This window comes from Mirounga leonina, unplaced genomic scaffold (genome assembly GCF_011800145.1).
Source record: "Mirounga leonina isolate KUSES-001 unplaced genomic scaffold, KU_Mleo_1.0 Mir_173, whole genome shotgun sequence".
NCBI lineage: Eukaryota > Metazoa > Chordata > Mammalia > Carnivora > Phocidae > Mirounga > Mirounga leonina.
Window position 1 is genome coordinate 44,346,206 of NW_023270447.1, and position 16,909 is coordinate 44,363,114.

A 16,909-nucleotide genomic window follows, 5' to 3' on the forward strand; every position below is an offset into this window, starting at 1 on the left:
TCTCCCCAGCTTTCTCTTCTGTATTCTAAATAATTTCAAATCATGTAACCTTTCTTTCTTGAAAGAGGAGGGTTCTATTTCCCAATTACTTAATTGCTTTAATGGTTTCCTTTGGATCCCATTCAATTTTCTTTTTGCTCTTTAAATTGGGATGACCCCGTATGGGTGAAGAGGTGACAGCAACAGCATGAAGCGCAGATACTGGTTGAGTGCTATGGGTGCCTGCTCATGGAACCCTCACATGACTCTCTGCCAAGTGTTCAAGCCGACGTGCATTTCTGTCGATGGACACCGTCATCGCTTTGAGTGGTTGACCTTTCCTCAAGTTTGTTCACGTTTTCAGCATCTAACTCTAATTTCGTAACTTCTGGTGACAGGAAGGGCAGAAAAACCCAAAAAGGAGATTGGTGCCTAAACAGAGGACTTCAAGGTGAGTGAGCCAGAGGAGGTTGACTTAACACACAAAGACACAGAAGAAGGAGAAAGGATTCTCCCTTTGGAAACAAGAATAAAAACCTGGAAATCCAGGAAGTGCCTCCGAGTGGGAGAAGAGGTTACTAATGTAAGATTTCTTTAGGAGCTAAGCAGCAACAACACCCTGGAGCTGAAGTGAAGGCATGGGAAAGGGTATGTCAATCACCTCCATCAGTGCCCATATCTGGGAATAAAACTACCCTGAATCCCAGGGGTCCCTGGGAATGGATAGGTCTTAATGACAGGTAACCAGTAACAGTAGAAAGAAGAATGATCATCACTGTCACAAAATACCAGCCGACACTCTTTCAGCCTTTATGTGAGAGAGTGTGTTCAACATTTCAAATTTTTGACATACCACAATGAATGAGGTAGGTGCTTTATTATTCTCGTTTTACAGCTGATACCTGAGACTCAGAAGGAAAAGAAACAGAGTGACAGTTAATGTACAGGGTCAGTTACATCACTTAATGATAATTCAGATTCATCAGTCACTTCAGTCCAATAAAAGGAATCAAACATTCCATTGCTGATGAGGCAACAATAGCTACCACCAATGGGAATTCCCAGTTCTGACTTACTTATGCCAAAAGGACGCAGTCAGGTAGCAGGGAGGATAAGGGAAAATGTGGAACTCCAAACATACCACGCGACTCTAGACAGCAAAGCTCATGTCTGCTCCCCTCTGGATTTCTCACCAGCACTCTTACTATGAAGTTCCTAAAATGTTCCTGGGTTCTGTTTTCCTGCCTATTCCTTGATGAAGATATTAATGAGTCAGTAAATATACCACATGGTGGTGACAGGAGGAAGGGAAGCTAGAAGGTTCTACTGAGGTGACGATCAGTCCAGGAAGGGAAGAAATTTAAAAAACTGAATACAAATAGTAGCCTCAACCACTAAGTCCATCATATGAAACGTAAATAACAAGAAAACCTCATAACTGAAACAATCTATACTTCCCTTAAAGTGACAGTTAAAAAAGGAAAAGGTATTTTTAGGATACAGTGATTTTGTTAGACAAACCAAAGATAAGATAGTCTTTCAAAATAATATCTTCAGAAGGGATCTTAGATTTTAGAAAACCAGACGTGTATCTATCTCACCTGATGAAAACCAGCTTGACCTTTGATGGGGCGGTCTTAATAATGGCAGATGCATTTTGGTGACTTCTTCCATACAGGATCTGATTGTTTATCTATTTGGGAAAAAATAAAATGCACTTGTAAAAATGCAATATGTATACTTTGTATAAAAATATACATGTATTTATTTGTACATTCATGCAAATCGATGGGTATATACTTGGAATTAAACAATGAAGTCCATTCATTTTTAAGTGGGTCCGTGTAGGACTCTATAATGCTAAAAATCTTAATAGTCTTTGTAGTATGGATTCAAATACTAATTCTAAACAGCTATTAACATTTCTTAAATTCAGTTTTGAATGCAGTTAATAAAGAATATACAGTCCTTGACTCTTCTGCTAAACTTTAAGAGGGCAATAGTTGAGCTAAGTGCAAAAACTTAATGGCAGATATATTTCCTATCGCTTTTCCAGATTTCTAAAAGAGGTAGAAAAAAGACCAAGCTGTGGTATTCACCAGAGTTCTGGAGGGCCCATTAAACATGACTCTGAAAACATGTCAATGTTATTACATAGCATAAATTTTGTTACTCCAGAGGAGGTAAATATTATATACCCATTTTAAATCAAATTTTAGATCAATTGCAGAGAAACATTTTACTATACACAATCAATGAGCTATCTGCTCTTATCCAAGATGTGGTGGGATTTTTAACTTGATTGAATTCACCTAAATATGATCTAAAAACATTTACACTCTAAATTTTTTTACTTCCGTTTCTTCCACTGAAAAACTATGCTATAATCAATCTTTTATTTCATCCCACTGATAATACCTCACACAGTTTTGGCTTTTCTCCTCCTGTCTCTTTAATAAGTAGTTAATGATCTATACTGTCCCAACGTAACTGAGGCCTTGAAATTTTCTACTATTTAAGGGACAGTAAAAAGGGATTTCCACTTTTTGTACTTTGCATTTGTCTGTTCTTGATGTCTCTGAAATTTTCTGTTTGAAGACACACCTGGAAAAGGTTTTTGTCATAGCCATCATAATGAAAATTGTATGGAAATGAATACTTCAAAGGATGGAGTTGTCTGAAATGAAGCTCATCCATCATCTTGAAGGGGTAAAGCGGGTATGCACCTCAAAGCCTGCTACAGAGATTAAACTGGAACTACCTACTCACTATGCCCCTCATTCTATCAGCTTTTGTATTCACCAAGGTAATCAACCTCCCAGAAACCCACTGATCTCCACACTATTTCTCTGTGCCTCAGTTTTCTCTCTCTCTCTTTTAAGATGTATTTATTTATTTGAGGGAGAGAGAGAAAGTGCCCATGCATGCATGAGTATGGTGGGGAGGGGCAGAAGGAAGGAGGGAGAGAATCCCTCAAGCAGACTCCATGCTGAGAGTGGAGCCTCATATAGGGCTCCATCCCAGGACCCTGAGATCATGACCTGAGCTGAAACCAAGAGTCGGTGCTCAACTGACTGAGCCACCCAGGTGCCCCTCAGTTTTCTCTTCTTGAAAAGGAATCTGGGCACCTACTTCATAAAACTGTTGTGAGAATTACATGATAGTGCCTTTAAATTTTATTTATAATAACTCTAATACATAAAGAATTTTTAATTTGGCGATGTTCAAAATTACTCCTCTTTTCTGTTAAGGCTTATATCTTTTTAATATCATGTGTTTATTTATTTATTTTTTTAAAGATTTCATTTATTCGACAGAGAGAGAGCACAAGCAGGGGTAGTGGGAGAGGCAGAAGGAGAAGCAGGCTCCCTGCTGAGCAGGGAACCCAATGTGGGACCCTGGGATCATGACCCCAGCGGAAGGCAGCTGCCTAACCGACTGAGTCACCCAGGTGCCCCTAATATCATGTATTTAAAGATGTGCCCAGCCTCTGGATGAATACAATGATGGACACATGCCACTATACATCTGTCTGATACGACGGAATGTACACCACCAAGAGTGAACCCCGATGTAAGCTCTGGACTTGGGTGATGACGATGTGTCAGTGTGCCAACTGTAACAAACGTACCACTCTGGAGGGGGATGTTGGTAATCTAAAAGGAGCATATGGGAAATCTCTGTATCTTCCTCTCAATTTCACTGCCCTAAAATATATATTTATATATATATATTTGAAGTGCCCACCCTTTAAATTATACTTCCTAATACTTTCATGGTTTTATTTGTCTCATATTTATATCTTCTTACCTTAGTTATAAGGCAAAAAATAGTTAAGTCATGTAATTATTAAGAGCAGTGTGAAAAATACTTAATGACATAGAAAATGTCCAAAGGTACTAAGCAGCAAAAACCTAGTTACAAAATAGTATGTCTGTCATGATCACTTTGTTTTGCAAACCATATTTCTCAATCTTTTTCATTTACAGTGAACAATAAATGAGGAATTTTGTTTCATTTATTTATGATTTTATTTTCATTTGAGAGAGAGAGAGCATGAACAGTGGGGAAGGGCAGAGGCGGAGGGAGAAGCAGACTCCCCACTGAGCGGGGAGCCTGCAACAGGCCCTATCCCAGGACCCCGAGATCATGACCTGAGCTGAAGGCAGATGCCTAACTGACTGAGCCACCCAGGTGCCTCATAAATAAGGAACTTTAAATCACAATTTTATTTTTTATAAGATTTAAAAAAAATTTTTATTTATTTATTTGAGAGAGCGAGCGAGCGAGCGAGCGAGCGAGAGAGCACAAGCTTTGCAGGACTTGATCCCAGGACCCTGGGATTATGACCTGAGCAGAAGGCAGATGCTTAACCGACTGAGCCACCCAGGCGCCACATAAATAAGGAACTTTATTTATTTATTTATTTATTTATTTAAAGATTTATTTATTTATTTTGAGAGAGCGAGAATGAGAGAGAGAGAGAGAGAGTACATGAGTGGGGGAGGGTCAGAGGGAGAAGCAGGCTCCTCGCTGAGCAGGGAGCCCGATGCGGCACTCCATCCCGGGATTCCGGGATCATGACCTGAGCCGAAGACAGTCGCTTAACCAACTGAGCCACCCAGGCGCCCCTAAATAAGGAACTTTAAATCACAATTTTAAAATGAGATGACATGTGGAATATACCTGAATCAATGTCTGGTGTTCAGGTAATTATTGGAGAATGTCTTCCCCACTGTGTCTGATTGGTGCTTTCAGAAAGCAGAGCTATCAAATCTTCCTGTCTTTGAATTCTGTGGCACTGGATTTAAAAATGTTCTCCTATCGCACTTAGAGCTCACCTTACGTGGTAAAGACAATCACTGTTAGGTGGTGAGCATCAGTGCAGGCACAGGGCATTTACTGAACTGAGCTCAACTTCTTAAGGGCAGGCACTGCGTCCCCCACCAGGTACTCGCCAGTCTGTCCTGAGAAGCTTGCCCACAACGGCGCTTGGGAGGATGTACTGGATCGCAGAGCCCTGAACGGAAGCGGTGCTTCCATTCATCAACCGCTAGTCGGCTTTCTCTGAGGTGGGCTCCAGCCTTCAAAGGGACTGAGGTGTTTCCTTTTTAAGGTCTTTTTTATTAGCAAAAGCTTGAACATTCAGAAAATTAAGCTGTTTCATGTTTATGGATAGGCCTGCTTTTTAGCTGTGATCTTCCATTTGGATAGAATAAAATGTACGGTCCTCTTATTCTAAGAGGGGAAAATTACAGCCCAAATGAAGAAAGCGGGTCATTAATTTTAATTAATCTAAGAGTAAATCTACAGTTACGCCTTCCTGGTGCTGTTTGTGAATACTCTGGGGGCTCTGGTTATAGAAAGGTAGAACAGCTTGCTTGCTGTGGATGTTTTTTCCAGTGCCAACAACCGTGCCATTTACGGGGATGGTAGCGGCTCCCGCCAGTGCTTGGAGGCTTCTGGAGAAATGCTGCTACGGAGTCCAAGACTGGGAGCACAACAAGAAACTCAAGAGAGAGGGAAACCTGATGTCACTGGAGTAAATCAGAAAGGAAAATGCAAATCTCGGGATTAAAAAAATCTAAGACAAAGCCTCTCTTCTGACCTCATAAAGAACACATTCACAGCCTCTGAGTTCCAAGACAGTAAGATCTCTTTTGTGTTTTTGTAGCTCTTACTTAATATAAAATAATTTCACTAAATGAAAGGTACATATAGCTTCCAACTGCATAAGCAGTTTTTCTATTTCTTCATCACTAAAGGAAACACACTCCAGAGAAAATTCAGTAGGTAATTAAAAAGCATATGATGTATTTTACGCACAATTAACTTTAGACTGGCACTTTTTCTATTTCTGAGAAGCTGCTGTTCTCTGAGGGCACTATTCTTTAACCACCAGACATAGGACATCCTCTAAGTATAGCATAGGCAAAAAAGAAAGCACTCTACACCCCCTGCAAGTCTTCCAGTTAATTCTAATTAATGATATCTACCATTTATCCAGTGCTTGCTCCGTGCCGAACATTATGCTAAGCTCTTTAGGCACAGTATCTCATTTAAATCTCAGAGCAACTGGGGTATTATGGAATTCCAAGAGTTTAAGCAATTTGCCCTCGGTGATTTAGCTATTCGTTTAAAAGCTCATAATCCTAAGGCACACCTAGAGGTCCCATCTGTATGGTGTACATAAAAATCAGATGATTTTGAAAGTCATCTTTATAAAGATGTCTGTTAAATGAACTCTTGAGTGGGAACAGGAGGATGCTGGCGACCTACAATCTTAGGTCCTAGAACTCTGAGATACACAAGTCAGAATCAAAGCATTTCACCACAACGCAAAGAGGAAATGCCCCATAGCTGACTGCTAGGCTTCTCAAGTCCTAAATCCAACCCGGAATCCCTTAAGACTGTACTTTTCTCTTTGTGCAAACTACAACCTGAATAATAATAATAGACACCTATTACACTTTTTTCCATTAGATTGATCACCATTTTAATTTTTTTCTGACTCATGCCAAGGGAAAACCATTAAAATATTTCATTTTGGGGCAAACACTGCTCCCATCCTTATAGAATATGAGTGATCATTCAGATTATCTAGAAATTAGAAAAACATTATCATTTTCTATTTACTTCCAGGAAACTGAGAAGCAGAAAAGTGGCTTTCCCAAAGTTTCTCCCTTCAGAGGTGACTCAATGATATATAAAAATAATAATAAATTACTTAGATATGTCCTTATTTTTGACAGTATTCTTATTGGTGGGAAGAACTATCCTTAGTTCTGATTGGGTGTTCCCATTACACCTAAATTATCTATCATCTTAAAATCTGAGATCTACAACTCTTCTATTCAAGGATAACCATATATCTCTACTTCTTCTGGGACAGTCCAGCTTATGCATGTTGAGAGAAACTCGTAACGATTCTCTACATCTTCTCTGAGCTTCTGTGAGGTGGCCATATTACACCACGTGGATGAAGGCACGGGAATTCCTGAGGCTCCTAGGCAACCTGATCTCCGAGCTCTGGGAGGGACACCAAAAAGTCTCCACCCATACAGTATCTCCGCCCATATTTCTAAATATTAACTTATATATTCAAGTGACATCCCTCTCCCTATCTCCTAAATCTTATGCTCTCTCTCTGACACTTAGTAACTTATCCGTGGCATTCAGAAGGAAAAGAAAGGAGAAAAAGACCAAGGAAAAAGAATTTCTGTCCAAAGGAGCATTCTATGCTCTTGAGCTACAATTCTGGTTTTCTTATCTGTGTTTGGCTTCTTCTCCTGAATACTGACAAAAAGGGTTTTCTGAGATCCTTCACATGGTCAGTAACTTTGATCTCAGCGCAGCGATTCCTGGCCCCAGAAAGACACTAGTATTTTATCACGGTTAATTAGCTCACCTTTTCCTAGGTTCTGAATTTCCAGTTCAATGAGGTATCATTCAGGGACAAATAATAGCAGGTCCAGATAATGAAGACAATAGCCTCAAATGATAAACCTCTGTTTCTATAAAACTCAGAAATCACATTATAATGGTTTTTTTTTTTTTATGTGATTCGTATTTCCCTCCATGGGTTGGTTTCTCCTACTGGAGCAGGAGGAGAAATCAAGAAAACACTATTTTGAGGTAAACCCTCTATATTTAGGTAACAAAGATAGGATACTTAATTGCATTATTTTATAGTTTGTAGAATTAGGGTTAATACAGCAAGATTCAGCAAAAGTAAATGGATATAAATCCTTTTGTTATACTACATAAACTTTCACTTAAGAGGTCTTTAATGAGATTTGTTTCAATAAAATTAATTATTGAAAAATATCACTCAATTTTCCATAGTTCAACTGAACATGAATATAAATTTATGCTGGAGAGTAACTCAATTAAATCTATTCAAAAAACTTACCAAATTGGAAGTCAAAAGTTAATTTAACTTAAGCTGGGATTAGAGATCTTAATTATACAAAAACTAAAATTTAGTTCAAGAAACAGATCTGCCCGAGGTTTGAATATCATGTTATAATACAATACTCAACACCACCACCACTGCCCGTAATTTTATTCAAGTAGAAGGATTTATTATGAACAGTTGAGAAATTATTATTAAAAAACTGAGACAGGATTCAGGTAACTGGAACTTCCAATAATGAAATCTGAGAGTCCTTCTTCCTATTTTTAAATATATTCCATATTTTATGTTTCATGACACTGGAATCTACAGATTAACTTTTTTCTTTAATAAGCTTTTATTAAGTATAACATACATGCAGGAAAAAACCCACAAATAAGTGTTTACAACTTGATGAATCTTTTTTTTTTTTAAAGATTTTATTTATTTTTTAACAGTGAGAGAGGGAACACAAGCAGGGAGAGTGGGAGAGGGAGAAGCAGGCTTCCCGCTGAGCAGGGAGACCGATGCAGGGCTCGATCCCAGGACCCTGAGATCATGACCTGAGCCGAAAGCAGACGCTTAACGACTGAGCCACCCAGGAGCCCCTGATGAATCTTTTTATAGGTTAATTTTTAAAAAATATTTTATTTATTTGAGAGAGAAAGAGAGAGAGAGAGAGAGAGAGAGAGATCATGAGTGGGGGAGGGGCAGAGGGAGAGGGAGAATCTTAAGCAGACTCCCCGCTGAATGCGGACCCTGACACAGGGCTTGATCTCATGACCATGAGATCATGACCTGAGCCAAAAATCAAGAGTCAGACATTTAACTGACTGAGCCACCCAGATGCACTCTTTTAATCTAACAACTTTTAATCTGACAGTTTTTTATCTAACAATTTCACTGCTAAAAATTTATCCTAAAAAGATTAAAAATCTGGGATCAAAATGTCTATCATGGCTATACTTTTAATAGAGAAAAAATAGAAAAACCCTATACTCATCAGCAAAAGGTTTATTACATTTGCATTGTTATGTTGATAAATGGAAAACTTTGGCATTAAAAGGAGATGAAGGATGATACAGACCTAGATCCACTGCCATAAAAAGATAAAATTATTGAGTGAAAAAATGACAAAATACGTTATCGATCACATTATTTTCATTTATGTAAAAGTTCTGTCTGAGTCTAAAGAAAGCTCTGTATCTACTAAATGTCAACAATGATGTTACCTCTGGTGGGATGTGAGGTGATTTCAGGTTTGTTTTTCTCTATTGATATTTTTTTTACTACTTTATAATAACATCATTTAATAAATGCTTATAACACACAAGGCACATGCATATATACACATGTCTTTTATACATTATTTCACCTGATTTACACAGATGGAGAAACTGAGGTGTAGTGAGTTTAAGGAATTTAACCAATATAACATATCAAGAGCCAGTATTTATAGCCAAATCGGAGTCCAAAAGCCCGTCCTATTAATGATTAGGAAACATTCCTAAAGGTATTTATCTGAGGTTGGAAAAAAAAAGAAAAGTCATAGGATAAATAACTCATTTTTAATCCTGTGAAATTTTAAATCCAATTAACAGGGCCTCACAAAATAGAAACCCCAGACCCAGAAATATTCCAAAAAAGTATAATAGATATATGTTATCTCCATCCATTTACTCATTTATTCAACAGTCACCGTACAAGTGATGAGGACACAGGGATCTTCATTACCATCATTACTGGAGCTACCATGTATTGAGCACCAGGTATGTTCCAGATATCAGATTCTCTGAACGTCACTTTAAAGGAATCACTTTATTCAGTCAGATATGGCTCCTGCACTCAAGCATCCTGTACTCTAGTAAGTGACCACAGTTTTAGAAACAAAAAATTAGGGCGCCTGGGTGGCTCAGTTGGTTAAGCGACTGCCTTCGGCTCAGGTCATGATCCTGGAGTCCCGGGATCGAGTCCCGCATCGGGCTCCCTGCTCGGCAGGGAGTCTGCTTCTCCCTCTGACCCTGCTCTCTCTCATTCTCTCTCTCAAATAAATAAATAAATAAAATCTAAAAAAAAAAAAAAGAAAGAAACAAAAAATTGCACCGCCATAGGATGAATGTGGGCATAAAGCAAGAAGTGACTGTCTCTTCTGAGATGGGTGGGTTGGTCTTGAGGCAGACAGAAACTTAGCAGGCACAGCAGGAGGTGAGTGGCAGGAAGAACACCAGGTCCAGGGGAAAGTCTATGAAAAGATGGGCAGGGAAGAAATGGCAGGTCTCTTTCTAGGAACCATGGGTACTGCAGTACAGCTTTGGGGAGGGGAGGCGGTGTGTTACAGGAGTAACCAGGTCCTGTTCAAAGAAGACCCTGTAGAAGATTTTCTCTTTCCAAGAACCTTGGGCACTAGCCCCCGTGAAGAATGATGCTCACTTTCCAAACCACCATTTCAGTTTTGCAGGTGGGAGAGAGGAAGAGAAGAGAAAGGTAGCAAGGCTGGGGAACAGGGAAGATGACTGAAACTCACGTGGAAACAATTTCACTCTAATGAAAAAATATTTCTGAATACATTGTTAATCTTTTTCTCAGCAGGACAAAATAATACACATCATGCTCCAATAATTTAATACTTTGGGCAAAGGAGCAGGTTTTAAGGACTTAGTTTAATGATGCAGTGCTGAAATGAGGTCTGCAACTTCAGTGTAATCTATTTCTTGTGAAGTACAATATTCCCAAAGGAACACATTCATTTAAAAGGCTTAAGCATGAGAGATTTATTTTCGCTCAAACAAATCTAATTAAATTGAAATACCTTCTAAAGGCAAAGTAATAGTAATATGTAGCTCACATCTCTCTAAATTTGATATATTCAGAAAACAGGATGTTCTTTTGAATCCTAAACCTTGACAATTCTGAAAAATATTGACGTCAAGGAAGTGAACAGAGAGATACGTTTACGTTTTGCTCTGATTGTTAGCGTTTCTGTGGAAGTTGCCCCAATTGCTACAGGTTGGTTCACTTGATCAAAACGAAGGAGGTGCCTGTAGATAATTTCCTATTACCTGCAGGGCATAGGAAGGGGTGAATGGAGGCAGAAGTATAATCTACCTCTTAACAGTTCAATATTGTAAAGGAATCGTGTTTCCCTAGGAGGCTGAGGCATTACAACCCACCTCTCTTAGTGGTACTGATAGTCATGTAAGTGAATAGGACTCAGCTGACCACTGACCTGGAATTCCTTCTTCCAAGAACATCGGTACATGCTATGAGTCAAGACTTCCCCCAACTAGTAAGGGCCAGCTTAATGTTTGCTTCTTTCATACAATGATCTAATTAGAGCTCTACTCCAAGTCCCTCGGTTACTAGCCTTTTCCCTCTCGACTTCAAAATACTTTCCTTGACATGCCCACAGACAGCCACACACCCAATCAGTCATCAAAGGACTTGGGAGGATCAAAGTATCTAACTCCCCTCCCTCCCAACTTCAGCTTCTCTTTAAAAAAAAAAAAAAATTGACACAAGTCTTGTCAGTGAATCAGTCCTATAGAGTCAGGGTTACAGCATGCACATCTGGTAACTTTAAAGCCTATCTCATACAGAGTCTGGCTCTGCCTTGCTGCACTGCCTGATGGGTAGACAAGGTGGGTGCTTCTGTGCTTTGGTAACGAGGACACTGAGACTCACACTCAGGGACTTGGATAAGGATTCTAGGGAAGACAGTGGCAGAGCCAGAATCCAAACTCTCATCTCCTGATCCCAAAGCCTCTTTCTAGTGGGGATGGGCCTAGAATGGGACTCCTGCTACTTTGCTTACTCATCCAAATCACCCAGAGTCCAACCACCTCCTTCCCTCTCCAAAATAATTCCCCAGCACCCAACTCTCATTCTAAACTCTGTAGTGGTGAGGGCAGTTAAAAATCCAAGCGGCAACATTAAAAACTGCCTCACCAGAGTATAGTCCTACTTTCTCAGTCACTTCCTAATGTGTATATGTATGATATATATGTAAAGAATTTTTTTCAACTAAAAAAACTGCATGGGGCAGGTTGGCTATGGTCTGATTACATACAGTGTTTGCTAGGTTTGGGGGGTGGGGAATAGCTTCTTAGACAAATTTTCCACTTCACAGTTTGTAAAACACGGAAGAAAGATGATTTGTTATTTTTTATGCCACATATTCAAACATCTGCACGAAGACATATGCACCAGTATGTTATAGTATTTGTACTGACATATAGCTAATATATATCATAAATGAGCCTTTAGCTGAGAAATCATCCTGTTCTCCTGCCCTCATTTTTCTAGGCACAGCCCCTACGTTATGTCAATCCCATTCACTTGGTATTTAAAAGAGATGTATGGAGACAGAGACTCAAGTTGAAGAGCAGGAAGTATTACGGACCATGTAAGGCTCTCTCCTCCTTTGCCTTTTGTGGATTTCAGGACACATTCAATGCTAAATGGTTAACAAAATTGCTAGTTCCATCACTGAGTATGCTATTTTATTTCATGCAATTGGTGTGTAATCTGAACTGAATAGCAAATGGTTGTATATTCTACAATAAGTCTGCTGGTACTTTTGTCAATGTCCTCCGATGACAGGAGCAAAAATTCACATCTAACTCCTAATAAGATTCGTTACATACTGACTAGTTAAAAGCACACCTAGGCACCACCTTCAGAGATTCTCATCTACTAGGATGGGGTATAGTGTTGTTATTTAGGTGAACCTGTCCTATGATTCTGATACACAAACTTGGTTGAGAGCAACTTACACAAGCTGATGAGATCTGTCTGGTAAAATTTATGAGAAAGGATTTACAGCTTTTATGTTCCCTAGAACAGAGATCAGGAATTCCTTAGGCTAAGTCACATGCTGAAGTTTGAAAGCAAAAATTTAGATCCCAGAATCACAGAACATTAAGTCTGAAAGATTTCTAAAGATATTATTGACTTCTCTCCCATTTTACAGTTAAGAGATGACAAGAGGGATTAAGGGATTTATCTGAGAAAAATAGTTAATTAAAAATGCATCTGGTATCATAAGCTATCTCTCTTACAACAAAACAGTACATTTTTAACAAATAATAACTAGTATTCTTGTTTTTCCATTCTGTCATCTTTACCTCTGAATTTCAGGTCAATTACCTAAAGTTACGGAGCATTTAAAAAGAATCTATACAAAGAAGAAATATCTGATCTAAATAAGGATTTTTATTTAGGGTAATAACAAAAACAGTTGGGCTAGGTTTTTTAAATGTCTGTGGAAGTACATTGAATAAAATACATGGGCAAAAGAATGAAATGAGGGAAATGCACATCTGTATCAAGGACTTATTTAAGTAGTTCAATGTAGCTGGATCATATAATGGTGAAGCAGTCACAGAAGCTGGAAAGGCAGGTCAAAGTTATCTTTTGAAAGACTGTGAATATTATGATAAGGAGTTTTGACTATCCCATTAGTGAGTATCCTTCTTTGTTATACTTAAATTTCATTTTAAAACAAAATAAATAAAATCTTTAAAAAGGGGGGTGCATCTGGGTCGCTCAGTCAGTTAAGAGTCTGACTCTTGATTTCGGCTCAGGTCATGATCTCAGGATCATGAGACTGAGCCCTGCGCTGGGCTCTCCATTCAGCTCAGAGTCTGCCTGAGATTCAGGATTCTCTCCCTCTCTCTGCACACCACCCCCGCCCCCTGCTCGCCTGCAAGGGATTGCTCTCTCTAAATGAATAAAAGCTTAAAAAAAAACAAAAACAAACAAACAAAACACCAAAAAACCCACACAGACAACCTAAATAGGTGCCGAAAAAGCACCTGACAAAATACAATGTCAAATTGTGATTTAAAAGGAAAAGCCTCGTATCAAATCAGAAATGGAATTTCCTCCACTTGATAAAGGGCATGTATGAAAAACCTACATATAGCTAAGGTCTTATTTAATCATCCAACACCAACTGGCTTCTCTGAGATTGGGGACAAAAAAAAAAAAAAAAAGAGAGACAGAGAGAGGAAAATGAAGGAAGGAAGGAAGGAGGATAAAGGTCAGAAACATTGTAAAACTCCCTATACACAGATCAAATGATCAATTACCTCTAGAGAATGCTAAGGAATCAACAAAAAACTACTAGAACTAGAACTAGTAGGTTAGTTTAGCATGATTATAGGCTACAAGGTCAATATGCAACTACATGAAAATCAATTGTATTTGTATGTACTAGGAACAAATAATGAAAAGATAAAAATCCCACTTATAAAAGCACTGAATAGAAAATACACAGGAATACACTTAACTGAAAATGGAAAAGTTCTACACTGGAAATTATGAAACATTTCAGAAAAATAATTAAATGGAGAGATATTGCATTCATAATTTGGAAGACTCAGTATTGTCAAGATGTCTAGCCTCCCTAAATTAAACTAAAGATTCAATACAAGCTCGATCAAAATCCCAGAAGCCTTTAAAAAAAAAAATAGAAATTTACAAGTTGGCTCTACGATTCAAAGGACCTAGAATAGCCAAAACAGTTTTCAAAAATAAGAACAAAACGAGGACGTAGCGCTGCCTGAATTCAAGACTTGCTAGAAAGATGTGGTAATCAAGACAGTGTGGTGATGACAGGCAGATGAATAGAAGAGGACTGAGAGTCCATAAACAGACACAGTTATATGTTAATTTCATTTTTTGACAAAGGTTCAAATGAAGTCAATGAGGGAAAAAAAGTCTTTTGAACAAATGGTGCTGGATCAACTAGGAATTCACATGAAAAAAAACCCATCAACCCTTACCTCACAGCACACACAAAAATTAATTCAAGATGGATCATAGAACTAAATATAAAAGCTAAAACTATGAAGTTTTTAGAAGAAAATATAGGATAATATTATTGTAATTATTGGAGGTAAGCAAAGATTCTTAGCTAGGACAGTAACTATAAAAGAAAACATGAATAAATAATGATTTCATCAAAACTAAGAACTTCTATACATAAAAAGATATATTACAAAAATAGACAAGCCACAGAAAGATCCATATAAACCATATATCTGATAAAGAACTAGTATATCTATAAAGAACTTCTACATTCAATTTTATAAAAAGACAAACAACCTAATTAAAAATGGGGAAAAGACTTAGACACTTTATAAAAGAATCCATCTGAAAGGCTGCTAAAGAAGAAAAATGCTCACTTCTCAGTCGTCAAGAAAATGTAAATGAAAGCCACAATGAGGAACCATTACAAACCCACCAGAGGAGTAAAGGTTGTGGAACATCCAGAATGCTCACGCACTGGCTGATGGGAATGTTTAATGGCCCAACTATCTGGGAAAAAGGGCTGGCAGATTCTTTCCAAGTTAAACACTTCAACGTTACCCTGTCCCACTAATTTACTATTAATATTTATCCAAGAAAAAGGAAAATATTTGTCCTCAAAAAGACCTGTCACACAAATGTTCCTAGCAACTTTATTCAAAACTCTGCAAAAAATCCAAAAGTCCATCCACAGGTAAAATGATAAAAAAAAAATTGTGGTAGGTATACAATGGAATATTATTCAGCAACAAAAAGGAACAAACTACTAATACATGCGACAGCATAGATGAATCACAGACATGCAAAGTGAAAGAAGCTGGACACAAAAGAGTACATACTATATGATCCCATATATGTGAAGTTCTGGAACAGGAAAAACTAATGAAAGGAAAAAAAAATCAATGCAGTATTTGCCTCCCACGATGGGAGAGGTTCCAATGGGAGAGTACGTGAGAAAAGTTTCCGGGGAGAGAGAAATGATAGATGTTTGGATTATTCAGGTGTATACAGTTGTCAAAGTTGTACAGAGAAGATCTGTGCATTTCATTTTTTGTCAATTTTGCCCCCCCCACCCCCCCGCTGACTACACAAATAATAATTGCGTAGGGATGGACACCTGGAGGTGTAGATGACACAGAAATGACCGAGTGTTGGGCACTGCTGAACCATGTGAGGGCTACACAGGATTTCATTACACCATTCTGCTTACTTTATATATGCCAAAAAATATCCTTAATAAGAGTTTTGTTTTGTTTTGTTTTTAAGATTTTATTTATTTGAGAGAGAGAGAGAGAGAGACAAAGAGCACAGGAGGGGGGAGCAGGAGAGGGAGAAGCAGACTCCCTGCTGAGCAGGTAGCCTGATGCGGGACTCCATCCCAGGACTCCAGGATCATGACCTGAGCCGAAGGCAGTCGCTTAACCAACTGAGCCACCCAGGCGCCCCTGTTTTTGTTTTTTTTTTAAGGAGGAAAACCACATATGGGTATACTTCCTAGGTAAGATTTTCCTAACAGACTACCTTTTGATTTTTAACCCTTAAACTTCATAGGATCTACATATACTCTCAATAAAGTATTTTTCAGTAAATGTTTATATAGGAAAAATTTATATCTACACCCCCAATACAAAGTAAAACATTTTAAAGAAAATGCGTGAGGGAAACGTCCCAAGCGTATTCCAAGTACAGAATCGCAGGGTGACATTTTGAACCACAGACTCAGTAGCAACAAGGAAGATGTGCAGTTTGGATGTTCGTGGAGCAAAGAGAAACTGTGTTACTGCACACAATGCAACTGCGTTAGCAATCATACTATTTGGCGATTCTGAAGTGACAGTAGACATGTCACATCCTAACACAATCATGTGTTACCTATAAGCAATTATTTTCATTGCATTTCAGTAATATTTTAGAAAATTGGGTGCCTGGGTGGCTCAGTCGTTAAGCGTCTGCCTTTGGCTCAGGTCATGATCCCAGGGTCCTGGGATCGAGTCCCACATCGGGCTCCCTGCTCGGCAGGAAGCCTGCTTCTCCCTCTCCCACTCCCCCTGCTTGTGTTCCTGCTCTCGCTATCTCTCTCTGTCAAATAAATAAATAAAATCTTTAAAAATATATATATATTTTAGAAAATTGGTGGGAGGGAGGACTGGGGTTGATGTGTAATGCATAAATTCTCCTGACTTAAAATAATGAGAAATAGGCTCATGGCTACTCTTTGGGGTGGCA

General features: G+C 38.5%; 1 protein-coding gene across 8 annotated transcripts in view; it reads right to left on the bottom strand.

Annotated features, from left to right (window-relative positions):
- Window positions 1-16,909, bottom strand: part of PATJ (PATJ crumbs cell polarity complex component) — a 353,127-nt gene that overhangs the window by 123,866 nt on the left and 212,352 nt on the right. For all 8 annotated transcript variants that reach the window (XM_035018405.1, XM_035018407.1, XM_035018410.1 and 5 more), the window contains one exon: window positions 1,581-1,672. In XM_035018405.1, coding sequence (XP_034874296.1) covers window positions 1,581-1,672 — 92 coding nt within the window. The remainder of the gene's footprint in view (window positions 1-1,580; window positions 1,673-16,909) is intronic.